Genomic DNA, 13,129 nt, shown 5'->3' on the forward strand with positions numbered 1-13,129 from the left:
CCAGGGTCTCATGATGGAGTCAGGAGTTGGTCACTAGAACTCCTAATCTACTCATTATAATTCCAACGTGTTTGGGCTCAAAATATTTGCCCTGACGAGCACCATCGATCTAGATGAGGTCCAGGGTCTCATGATGGAGTCAGGAGTTGGTCACCAGAACTCCTAATCTACTCATCATAACTCCATCGTGTTTGGGCTCAATAGATTTGCCCTGATGAACACCATCGATCTAGATGAGGTCCAGGGTCTCATGATGGAGTCAGGAGTTGGTCACCAGAACTCCTAAACTACTCATCATAACCTCATCGTGTTTGGGCTCAATAGATTTGCCCTGACGAGCATCATCGATCTAGATAAAGTCCAGGGTCTCATGATGGAGTCAGGAGTTGGTCACTAGAACTCCTAATCTACTCATTATAATTCCAACGTATTTGGGCTCATGAGATTTGCCCTGACGAGCACCATCGATCTAGATGAGGTCCAGGGTCTCATGATGGAGTCAGGAGTTGGTCACCAGAACTCCTAATCTACTCATCATAACTCCATCGTGTTTGGGCTCAATAGAGTTGCCCTGACGAGCACCATCAATCTAGATCAGGTCCAGGGTCTCATGATGGACTCAGGAGTTGGTCACCAGAACTCCTAGTCTATTCATCATAACTCCATCGTGTTTGGGCTCAAAAGATTTGCCCTGACGAGCACCATCAATCTAGATCAGGTCCAGGGTCTCATGATGGACTCAGGAGTTGGTCACCAGAACTCCTAGTCTATTCATCATAACTCCATTCTGTTTGGGCTCAAAAGATTTGCCCTGACGAGTACCATTGATCTAGATTAAGTCGAGGGTCTCATGATGGACTCAGGGGTTGGTCACCAGAACTCCTAATCTGTTCATCATAATGGTAATTTGATGGTGCTGGTCGGGGTAAATCTATTGAGCCCAAACACGATGGAGTTATGATAAATAGATTACGAGTTCTGGTGACCAACTCCTGACTCCATCATGAGACCCTGGACTTCATCTAGATCGATGGTACTCGTCAGGGCAAATCTTTTGAGCCCAAACACGATGGAATTATAATGAGTAGATTAGGAGTTCTGGTGACCAACTCCTGACTCCATCATGAGACCCTGGACTTCATCTAGATCGATGGTACTCGTCAGGGCAAATCTTTTTAGCCCAAACACGATGGAATTATAATGAGTAGATTAGGAGTTCTAGTGACCAACTCCTGACTCCATCATGAGACCCTGGACCTCATCTAGATTGATGGTGCTCGTGAGGGCAAATCTATTGAGCCCAAACACGATGGAGTTATGATGAGTAGATTAGGAATTATGGTGACCAACTCCTGACTCCATCATGAGACCTTGGACTTCATCTAGATCGATGGCACTTGTCAGGGCAAATCTTTTGAGCCCAAACACGATGGAATTATAATGAGTAGATTAGGAGTTCTGGTGACCAACTCCTGACTCCATCATGAGACCCTGGACTTCATTTAGATCGATGGTACTCGTCAGGGCAAATCTATTGAGCCCAAATACGATGGAATTATAATGAGTAGATTAGGAGTTCTAGTGACCTACTCCTGACTCCATCATGAGACCCTGGACTTCATCTAGATTGATGCTGCTTATCAGGGTAAATCTATTGAGCCCAAACTCGATGGAGTTATGATGAGTAGATTAGGAGTTCTGGGGAGTTCTGGTGACCAACTCCTGACTCCGTCATGAGACCCTGGAACTCATCTAGATCGATGGTGTTCGTCAGGGCAAATCTTTTGAGCCCAAACACGATGGAATTATAATGAGTAGATTAGGAGTTCTGGTGACCAACTCCTGACTCCATCATAAGAACCTGGATGGACTTCATTCGGGTCAAAAATAATAATACAAACCCTAACGTGATTTTAAATAACACTGAAACTCTATAGCACTAATGTGCGCAAACGATTGGCATCTTGACTAGGCAGCATGGGTGCGTAGCCACCATGCCAATCGATACGACAACGAAACACTATATGTCTCTCTCTCGTACTAATATGCACAAACGATTGGCATCTTGGCTGGGCAACATGGGTGCGTAGCCAACATGCCAAACGTTTACGATACGACAAGGAAACACTATCTGTCTCTCTATCGCACTAATATGCGCAATCGATTGGCTTTTTGGCTAGGTATCATGGGTGCGTAGCCAACATGCCAATCGTTTACGATATGACAACGAAACACTACTCTCTCTCTCTATCGCACTAATATACGCAAACGATTGGTATTTTGGCTAGGCACCAAGCAAGTGTGTGGCCAACATGCCAATCGTTTACGATACGACAACGAAACATTATCTGTCTCTCTATCGCACTAATATACTTTATTTATACCTGCAGTCATTTACTAACTTCTTCATTTTCCATTGGTGTGAAAGAGACAGAATAAAGAGCAAGGGTTATAGTACACTCTGTAGTCTGTACACTTAGTAGTAGTGTAGATAAAAAAAAAAACTACTGTGCATATACAATAAAATAAAGAGTGCCCATATGATATCATATGACACTAAAATTAATGTTGCTTGAAATTATATTGAAAACTATCAAGATTATTCTAGTCTGCATTGAAACGCGCGTCACGTTGCCGGCGCTCGCGTACCGAGCGCCAACGCCATCTATCGAGCGTTATTTCGTGAAATCGGAGAACGCTCCAAGGATTAAGGGCTCTTAAAAATGTTGTGAGCGCCAGGTCCCCACGGGCCAAGGGTTTCCACCCCAAAAGGCTCAAACATATAGCTCAAATCTTAGCTAATTTGGTTGGAAAAATAATTAGTTATATTTTTTTTTTCAAAATCTTTGTATGGCGCGTATCAGAAAAATCGAGTTTTCTCCGAAAATAAAATTTTACCGTAATATCCTGACAGATGATTTTAAAACCAATTATTCTTGATTTTTCCACATATTAGAATTTTCCTACGGGGTGCACTTTGTTTTAAATCGATTTTTTTTAATACGGTTATATTCGTTATTTTGACTACAAAAAATGAATTTGAGTTTGATCGAACCAATAACTTACGCGTAGTGAATGATGGATGTAATGGTTTTATTTTCAATTTTCTACTTGTAACTTGTGTGTTTATTATTTATCTACTTAATTAAAACAATGAGCAAAAGTTATTTCAGCATGAAAATATAAGTTTTTTTTATTTTTTATTAGATAAGTGCATACGGTAGAAAAGTTCGCGTTATGTCAAAATATCCTTAATAATTGATACAAGGTTGGTACATCTGCAAGGATATTACGGTATACAATTAATTTTTGAAAAAAAAGAACCGTTTTACTCGTACGCTCCATACATTTGGTTAAAACAAAAATTCACTACGCGTAGATTATTGGTTCGATCAAACTCAAATTAGTTTTTTGTAGTCAAAGTAACAAGTTTAACCGTATTACAATAAAAAAATACAAAAAAAAAATTAAAAAATTACATCGATTTAAAAAAAAAGTGCACCCCGTAGGAAAAATCTAATTATATGGAAAAATCAAGAATAATTGGTTTTAAAATCATCTGTCAGGATATTACGGTTAAATTTTATTTTCGAAGAAAACTCGATTTTTCTGATACGCGCCATACAAAGATTTTGAAAAAAAAAAATATAATTAATTATTTCTCCAACCAAATTAGCTAAGATTAATTTTTGGACATAATAAAACCAAACAAAAGCTATTCCAATAAAAAAATTCAAAATTAATACTTCGGTTTCTATTTCTATGAAGGCCGATTTTCAGCCCACAGTGCGGCCGCCATCTTGGATTCCAAAATGGTCATCATTTTCGAAATCTGCACTCCCTAAAACCTATGAAACGATATCCATGACGACTTTTATGACAGTGCACGGCCGCCATCTTGGATTCCAAAATGGTCATCATTTTCGAAATCTGCACTCCCTAAAACCTATAAAACGATATCCATGACGACTTTTATGACAGAGTGCACGGCCGCCATCTTGGATTCCAAATGGTCATCATTTTCGAAATCTGCACTCCCTAAAACCTATAAAACGATATCCATGACGACTTTTATGACAGATTGCACGGCCGCCATCTTGGATTCCAAAATGGTCATCAATTTCGAAATCTGCACTCCCTAAAACCTATAAAACGATATCCATGACGACTTTTATGACAGAGTGCACGGCCGCCATCTTGGATTCCAAAATGGTCATCATTTTCGAAATCTGCACTCCCTAAAACCTATAAAACGATATCCATGACGACTTTTATGACAGAATGCACGGCCGCCATCTTGGATTCCAAAATGGTCATCATTTTCGAAATCTGCACTCCGTAAAACCTATAAAACGATATCCATGACGACTTTTATGGCAGAGTGCACGGCCGCCATCTTGGATTCCAAAATGGTCATCAATTTCGAAATCTGCACTCCCTAAAACCTATAAAACGATATCCATGACGACTTTTATGACAGAATGCACGATCGCCATCTTGGATTCCAAAATGGTCATCATTTTCGAAATCTGCACTCCCTAAAACCTATAGAACGATATCTATGATGACTTTTATGACAGAGTGCACGGCCGCCATCTTGGATTCCAAAATGGTCATCAATTTCGAAATCTGCACTCCCTAAAACCTATAAAACGATATTCATGACGACTTTTAAGACAGAATGCACGGCCGCCATCTTGGATTCCAAAATGGTCATCATTTTCGAAATCTGCACTCCCTAAAACCTATAAAACGATATCCATGACGACTTTTATGACAGAGTGCACGGCCGCCATCTTGGATTCCAAAATGGTCAATATGTTCGAAATCTGCACTCCCTAAAACCTATAAAACGATATCCATGACGACTTTTATGACAGAATGCACGGCCGCCATCTTGGATTCCAAAATGGTCATCATTTTCGAAATCTGCACTCCCTAAAACCTATAAAACGATATCCATGACGACTTTTATGACAGAGTGCACGGCCGACATCTTGGATTCCAAAATGGTCATCATTTTCGAAATCTGTACTCCCTAAAACCTATAAAACGATATCCATGACGACTTTTATGACAGAGTGCACGGCCGCCATCTTGGATTCCAAAATGGTCAATATTTTCGAAATCTGCACTCCCTAAAACCTATAAAACGATATCCATGACGACTTTTATGACAGAATGCACGGCCGCCATCTTGGATTCCAAAATGGTCATCAATTTCGAAATCTGCACTCCCTAAAACCTATAAAACGATATCCATGACGACTTTTAAGACAGAATGCACGGCCGCCATCTTGGATTCCAAAATGGTCATCATTTTCGAAATCTGCACTCCCTAAAACCTATAAAACGATATCCATGACGACTTTTATGACAGAGTGCACGGCCGCCATCTTGGATTCCAAAATGGTCATCATTTTCGAAATCTGCACTCCCTAAAACCTATAAAACGATATCCATGACGACTTTTATGACAGATTGCACGGCCGCCATCTTGGATTCCAAAATGGTCATCAATTTCGAAATCTGCACTCCCTAAAACCTATAAAACGATATCCATGACGACTTTTATGACAGAGTGCACGGCCGCCATCTTGGATTCCAAAATGGTCATCATTTTCGAAATCTGCACTCCCTAAAACCTATAAAACGATATCCATGACGACTTTTATGACAGAATGCACGGCCGCCATCTTGGATTCCAAAATGGTCATCATTTTCGAAATCTGCACTCCGTAAAACCTATAAAACGATATCCATGACGACTTTTATGGCAGAGTGCACGGCCGCCATCTTGGATTCCAAAATGGTCATCAATTTCGAAATCTGCACTCCCTAAAACCTATAAAACGATATCCATGACGACTTTTATGACAGAATGCACGATCGCCATCTTGGATTCCAAAATGGTCATCATTTTCGAAATCTGCACTCCCTAAAACCTATAGAACGATATCTATGATGACTTTTATGACAGAGTGCACGGCCGCCATCTTGGATTCCAAAATGGTCATCAATTTCGAAATCTGCACTCCCTAAAACCTATAAAACGATATCCATGACGACTTTTATGACAGAGTGCACGGCCGCCATCTTGGATTCTAAAATGGTCATCAATTTCGAAATCTGCACTCCCTAAAACCTATAAAACGATATCCATGACGACTTTTATGACAGAATGCACGATCGCCATCTTGGATTCCAAAATGGTCATCATTTTCGAAATCTGCACTCCCTAAAACCTATAGAACGATATCTATGATGACTTTTATGACAGAGTGCACGGCCGCCATCTTGGATTCCAAAATGGTCATCAATTTCGAAATCTGCACTCCCTAAAACCTATAAAACGATATTCATGACGACTTTTAAGACAGAATGCACGGCCGCCATCTTGGATTCCAAAATGGTCATCATTTTCGAAATCTGCACTCCCTAAAACCTATAAAACGATATCCATGACGACTTTTATGACAGAGTGCACGGCCGCCATCTTGGATTCCAAAATGGTCAATATGTTCGAAATCTGCACTCCCTAAAACCTATAAAACGATATCCATGACGACTTTTATGACAGAATGCACGGCCGCCATCTTGGATTCCAAAATGGTCATCATTTTCGAAATCTGCACTCCCTAAAACCTATAAAACGATATCCATGACGACTTTTATGACAGAGTGCACGGCCGACATCTTGGATTCCAAAATGGTCATCATTTTCGAAATCTGTACTCCCTAAAACCTATAAAACGATATCCATGACGACTTTTATGACAGAGTGCACGGCCGCCATCTTGGATTCCAAAATGGTCAATATTTTCGAAATCTGCACTCCCTAAAACCTATAAAACGATATCCATGACGACTTTTATGACAGAATGCACGGCCGCCATCTTGGATTCCAAAATGGTCATCAATTTCGAAATCTGCACTCCCTAAAACCTATAAAACGATATCCATGACGACTTTTAAGACAGAATGCACGGCCGCCATCTTGGATTCCAAAATGGTCATCATTTTCGAAATCTGCACTCCCTAAAACCTATAAAACGATATCCATGACGACTTTTATGACAGAGTGCACGGCCGCCATCTTGGATTCCAAAATGGTAAATATTTTCGAAATCTGCACTCCCTAAAACCTATAAAACGATATCCATGACGACTTTTATGACAGAATGCACGGCCGCCATCTTGGATTCCAAAATGGCCATCATTTTCGAAATCTGCACTCCCTAAAACCTATAAAACGATATCCATGACGACTTTTATGACAGAGTGCACGGCCGCCATCTTGGATTCCAAAATGGTCAATATGTTCGAAATCTGCACTCCCTAAAACCTATAAAACGATATCCATGACGACTTTTATGACAGAATGCACGGCCGCCATCTTGGATTCCAAAATGGTCATCATTTTCGAAATCTGCACTCCCTAAAACCTATAAAACGATATCCATGACGACTTTTATGACAAGAGTGCACGGCCGCCATCTTGGATTCCAAAATGGTCATCATTTTCGAAATCTGCACTCCCTAAAACCTATAAAACGATATCCATGACGACTTTTATGACAGAGTGCACGGCTGCCATCTTGGATTCCAAAATGGTCAATATTTTCGAAATCTGCACTCCCTAAAACCTATAAAACGATATCCATGACGACTTTTATGACAGAATGCACGGCCGCCATCTTGGATTCCAAAATGGTCATCATTTTCGAAATCTGCACTCCCTAAAACCTATAAAACGATATCCATGACGACTTTTATGACAGAGTGCACGGCCGCCATCTTGGATTCCAAAATGGTCATCAATTTCGAAATCTGCACTCCCTAAAACCTATAAAACGATATCCATGACGACTTTTATGACGAGTGCACAGCCGCCATCTTGGATTCCAAAGTAGAAGTCTACTTGAAACGGTACCGTACGGTACCCTTTCAACTGTAGCGGTACCGTTTGAAAAATGTACCTATTACATTTTATTTATTCGGGTACCGTTACAGTTGTATAGCTTTTCAATTGATACCCTTAGTTTAGGTATCGGTCTTGTGCGATTTTATTCGGGTACCGTTAGCTTTGGATACCTATTCAATTGATACCCTTTGTGTAGGTATCGGTCGTTTGCGATTTTATTCGGGTACCGTTACAGTTCTATAGCTTTTCAATTGATACCCTTAGTTTAGGTATCGGTCTTGTGCGATTTTATTCGGGTACCGTTAGCTTTGGATACCTATTCAATTGATACCCTTATCTTAGGTATCGGTCTTTTGCGATTTTATTCGGGTACCCTTAGCTTTGGATACCTATTCAATTGATACCTTTATTTTAGGTTACCGGTCTTTTGCGGTTTTTCAGTCCCTGGTCGCATATAGCACATGTTGGCTGACCACTGTTGAATCTAAAAGGTAACAAGTATTTTTCAGCATCAGTGTGAATGGGTTGGTCATGGTCTACCCGCAAGTGGTGCAGTAAGTCAGAAAGTTGATCTAAACTTTTAAAACAAATTGTGCATTTTAAATTAGTGATGTCTATTTTAACTGATAATTTATCGAATTGTAGCGTTGGCAAAGTAGGATCTCGCTTGTTATCATCATGGAAGTCTAGAGTGTGGTTCTTGAGGTCGGCCGGGTCGGGGAATTTTTTAGAGCAGAAGAAGCAGGCATAGCCGATACCGCGGTGGCCAAGTATCGGTGTCGCGTTGGAATTACGTAGAATGATTTCTAAATTTTGCTGATTTTTAATCACTTCTCTCCCGGTTTCTGTTAAACGCTTGCTTGGCATTTTCTGCGCTTGGGTTACAGGTGTCGATTGTTTAAGAGACGAAGCCGATATGATAATGGGCAGTTTGTTTCTAGCCAACGTAATGAGAGGGCCCATCTTTACAACTGATGTTTGATGTGGAGCGTCTGAAAAGAAAGGTAATTTTCAAAGATACACGTGAAGTAACGACACAGACTAGTTAGTGTTCATTAGCAAAGACTTGTTCTTTTAATCTTTCCATTTGCATATGATGCGAAACCTAAGCATCCCAAAGTTGATGCGGACTCAAGTTGTAAGAACAAGAATACATTGAAATATACGCATATCTTAGCATAAGGAGTTCAGTTCACGCCATCATGCTTTTACGTGTCATGGTTTTCTAAATTACACTTCTGAACGAACGCTTGTCCACAGGAGTTGCATTGCATGAAAACCAGCTGCCATCAGCATGACACATAGAATGTCCTCTACGAAGTTTTGCTCGTACACCACAATGTGCACCAAGTATCTCATTCCGCCATGGATCAACAAAAGATTTTCCGTCTGTTTCTTTAAATAAAAGTTCTAATAACACGTTTCTACGTTCCATTAAATGATTCCCTTTTAAGTCGCGTCAACGCTCTGAGTCTTGCGAAGGTTTGAAAACAATTATTAGATAGTGTGATCAGTGACATAGGTGTGATCTTAAAAATTAAGTTTCTGAGATGAACATTAGTAAACTCAGTGCCGCATATCGCACAATGTAACGCTTCAAAGTCTAACGGAGGTATTCGTCGTAAGTTATAATATTTTTCAGTAAACTCTATATATTATTACAAAAGGGTCCAGACTGGCAGCTACAGCTACCAAAATCATTGGAGTGGTGCTGGTGTTGACATCGGTGAAAATATATTCTTATGTTCAATTCGACAGTGATATGTTAGTTCGCATAATTAACTAAATTAGTAGTGATAGTGTACATTTTATATCAGTTTATATCCTGTTAAAAGGAATATTCATAAAGCGTCAACAAATGTAAGTAAATAAATAATTCAATTCTTGAAAAAAAAATAACGTTATGAGCTAAAGTTTATTTTCCTGATAACTTTTATAACTACAATCCAAGTTGTCCTTACACAAACTTTATTTACTCTTGAAAACAAATGATTTTTTTTAGGTCTGCTGTTTCCGTGACTCGTTTAAATTTTTCCTTTGTTCTTGTTAGGGTTGGGGCATATTTGGTCCCCTTATCTTGACCTAGGTGGACGTAGTGAATGTGTTATCTCAAATTCATCATAGTGTTTTAGACTTCGTGGCATTAGTCACTCTGAAAATCAATCTCGTGAGTTTTTTGGTGACACCGGAAGCTTAATTTAGTAACGAAGCCTGCGTCACAAATGTTACAAATATAATTTCTATAATGCTTATTCATGTGTTCTAGTAACTTTAAGAAAGCCGTATATTCTGTGTCGCATATTGCACATGTGAATGTTAGCCGATCACTGTCGAATCTAAAAGGTAACAAGCATTTTTCTACATCAGTGTGAATGGGTTGATCATGGTCCACCCGCAAATGGTCTAGTAAGGCAGAAAGTTGGACGTAACTTTCAAAGCAAACTGTGCATTTTAAATTAGTGATGTCTATTTTAACTAAATATTTATCGTGTCTTAGCGGTGGCAAAGTAGGATCTCGCTTAAAATCGTCGTGGAGTTCTAAAGTGTGTTTCTTAAGTTCCGCCGGGTCGGGTAATTGTCTAGGGCAGAAGAAGCAGGCAAAGCCGATGCCGCGGCGGCCAAGTGTCGGTGTCGCGTTGGAATGACGTAGAATGATTTCTAAATTTTGTTCATTTTTAATCCTTTCTCTCTTTGCTTTTGTTAAACGCGGTTTTGGCTTTTGCTGTGCTTTGGTTACTGGTGACGATTGCTTAAGTTTGTTTTCAGCCGTCGTAATGAGAGGTCCCATCTTTACTTCTGGTGTATGCTGTGGAACGTCTGAAAAGAGAGGTAATTTTCATAGATATACGTGAAGTTACGACACTGTCTTAGTGTTTATTAACAGCGAATGTTGTTTAACTTAATATTTGGAAACATAAGCATCACCAAGTTGAAACGGACTCAAGTTGTAAAGAATTGAACCAGAAGACATTGGAATATAAATTACTTAGCATTGGGAGTTCACGCCATCATGCTTTAACTTGACATGGTTTTCTAAATTCCTCTTCTTGTCCATGGGTGTCGCTTGAGAACGGGATGCCATCAGAATGACACGTCAAATGTTCTATCGACAACTTCTTGGTCGGGTCTCGCAATGTTCACCGAAAGTCTTTCATTCATTCATTAATGAAGTCGCCTTAACGCTCTTTAAAGGTACGATCGAATGCTTGACATTTGAAAACAATTCTTAGCGTGGTCGGTGTGATCTCAAAAATAAAGTTTCAGAAATGAACTTACATACGATCGGTAAGAATTTTTAAGTTAATAAATTAAGTCCCGCATAGCGCACAAACGAAACCAAAACCAAACGAATCAAATGAAACGCATCAGTCAAACAGTATTTGAGACACTTATTTGATTGATATCTTTCAGTGAAGTATATTATTACATATAAACGGGTCACGGCTGATAGTACTGCTACCAAAAGCATATGAGTGGTTGACAACGATGAATATATATTCTTAAGTACAATTCGATAATGATGTGTTAGTTCGGGTTTACTAAAGGAGATCATCGATTTTCGGCCCGGAGGAAAAACCGTCGCGTATGACTAAGTACATTTAAGGAAATTGAATGGCATACTTATTTTTAGAAAAGGTACCTTATGAGGGTTTCTAGCTTCGGAGATATTAAATGTTTTGTAATTGTAAAAAGGTGAAAAAATATTCAATTTCTTTTAATTGTCTGATCTCAAACCTTCTTATCGTTCGTTTACCTGTTTTTATTGTTATTATAAGTAAGTTATAAGCCTAGTAAGGACGTCTCAAAGTTTAGTAGAAAAGGTGCCGTATGGCGAGGTGGTTGAAACATCCCAAGAAAAACTAGGGTAAAAGAAGTTTGGTAGAGAACTTTATTTAGCATTCTGAAAGACAAATTTAATAATTTCAGTTCTGGTCGGGGGCGGGGGACATTTTCTATTGTTCTTGTTAGGGTTTTGTGGTATAACTGACGTTGGTTACCAACAAGCGAAAGTTAGTGCAACTTTTTAACATCCTTTTTGTAATTTTAATATTTTTCTTAGGATTTCAGCACCGCTGTATAAAAATAAAGTACATTAAGTATAAAATATTATATTTCATAGACTCAACTTAGATCAATAAGTTAACAAATATTATCCTAAAAGACGTTAAACGATCTCGCCATGCTTTGATCGCAAATGCCCCTTCAAGCTACACTTCTGTATAAAAGCGAGCCCGCAGTGAGCACACGAAAACCTCCTATCGTCGGCGTGTATCCGCATGTGTTCCCTTAAAGTCGTCTTTCTACCGTACTCTTTGGAACACACTTCGCATTTGAAATTCTTTATACCGGTATGTTTAGGTAAATGTTTCTTAAGCGCACTCGAGCTGAAAAATTTCATTTCACAATAAGAACATTTATGTTTCCTTTCCATTAGATGATCCTTCTTCGTGTGTCGAGCCAGTGCTCGTTGGTTAGCAAAAGTACGCTCACACGCCCCGCAGTTCAGGACTACCGAGGGAACTCCGTGTTCCTTGACCATATGGTCGACCTTCTTCCAATAGTCCACAAACTTCTCCTCGCAGAATTGGCATTTGTTCCGCTTGTCTAGGCCCATGTGCACACGTTTCACGTGCTCACGCATTTTTAGCGTATTGATGAAAGTCTTTCCACATTCGGAACATTCGACATTATCGTCGCCATGCCGGCGAATATGATGCGCAAGAAGTCGCTCGACAACGAAGCCAGCGTTACAAATTCTGCAGATATAGTTTCTGAAATGCGCATTCATGTGTTGCTGCAGGAGTTTAAAGCTGCCATACGCTGCAGAGCAGATTGCGCAACACAACTCCGGCGTGTCAAATTTGAAAGGTAGCAACTGGTTACGAACATCAGTGTACATTTTTTTATTGTGTACCTTTACTAAATGAAGTATAAAGTCCTCTAGAGTGTCGAAGTCAGTGTCGCACAGAGCGCAGTTCAGAAGCGTAATGTCTAATTTGACAACGTGATTGGAGAGCGGAGAGCCCGACATGCCAGACATGCGTCTTATCAATTTATCATCGTTGTGCTCTTCAAGGAAATGTTTTTTTAGTTTTTGCGGTTCGGGAAACCGTTTTGGGCAAAAAGCACACATGTACCCCCGTAGATCGTGGGCTTTTATTGGACTCGCATTAGAATTGAGTAAAATCTGACCTAGATTATGCA

At 39.7% G+C, this 13,129-nt stretch overlaps 1 protein-coding gene across 1 annotated transcript; it reads right to left on the reverse strand.

Annotated features, from left to right (window-relative positions):
• Window positions 1-12,017: 12,017 nt before the first annotated feature.
• Window positions 12,018-13,111, reverse strand: LOC133531535 (zinc finger protein 93-like). Its single transcript, XM_061869804.1, has one exon. It carries the CDS (start codon window positions 13,056-13,058, stop codon window positions 12,090-12,092), a length of 969 nt encoding a protein of 322 aa, XP_061725788.1. The 5' UTR covers window positions 13,059-13,111; the 3' UTR covers window positions 12,018-12,089.
• Between the last annotated feature and the right edge of the window lie 18 nt (window positions 13,112-13,129).

The sequence above is a fragment of the Cydia pomonella genome, chromosome 25 (assembly GCF_033807575.1).
Source record: "Cydia pomonella isolate Wapato2018A chromosome 25, ilCydPomo1, whole genome shotgun sequence".
Taxonomy (NCBI): domain Eukaryota; kingdom Metazoa; phylum Arthropoda; class Insecta; order Lepidoptera; family Tortricidae; genus Cydia; species Cydia pomonella.

Coding starts and splice junctions, on each gene's coding strand:
- LOC133531535 (XM_061869804.1), bottom strand. CDS start 13,058: ATGTGTGCTTTTTGCCCAAAACGGTTTCCCGAACCGCAAAAACTAAAA.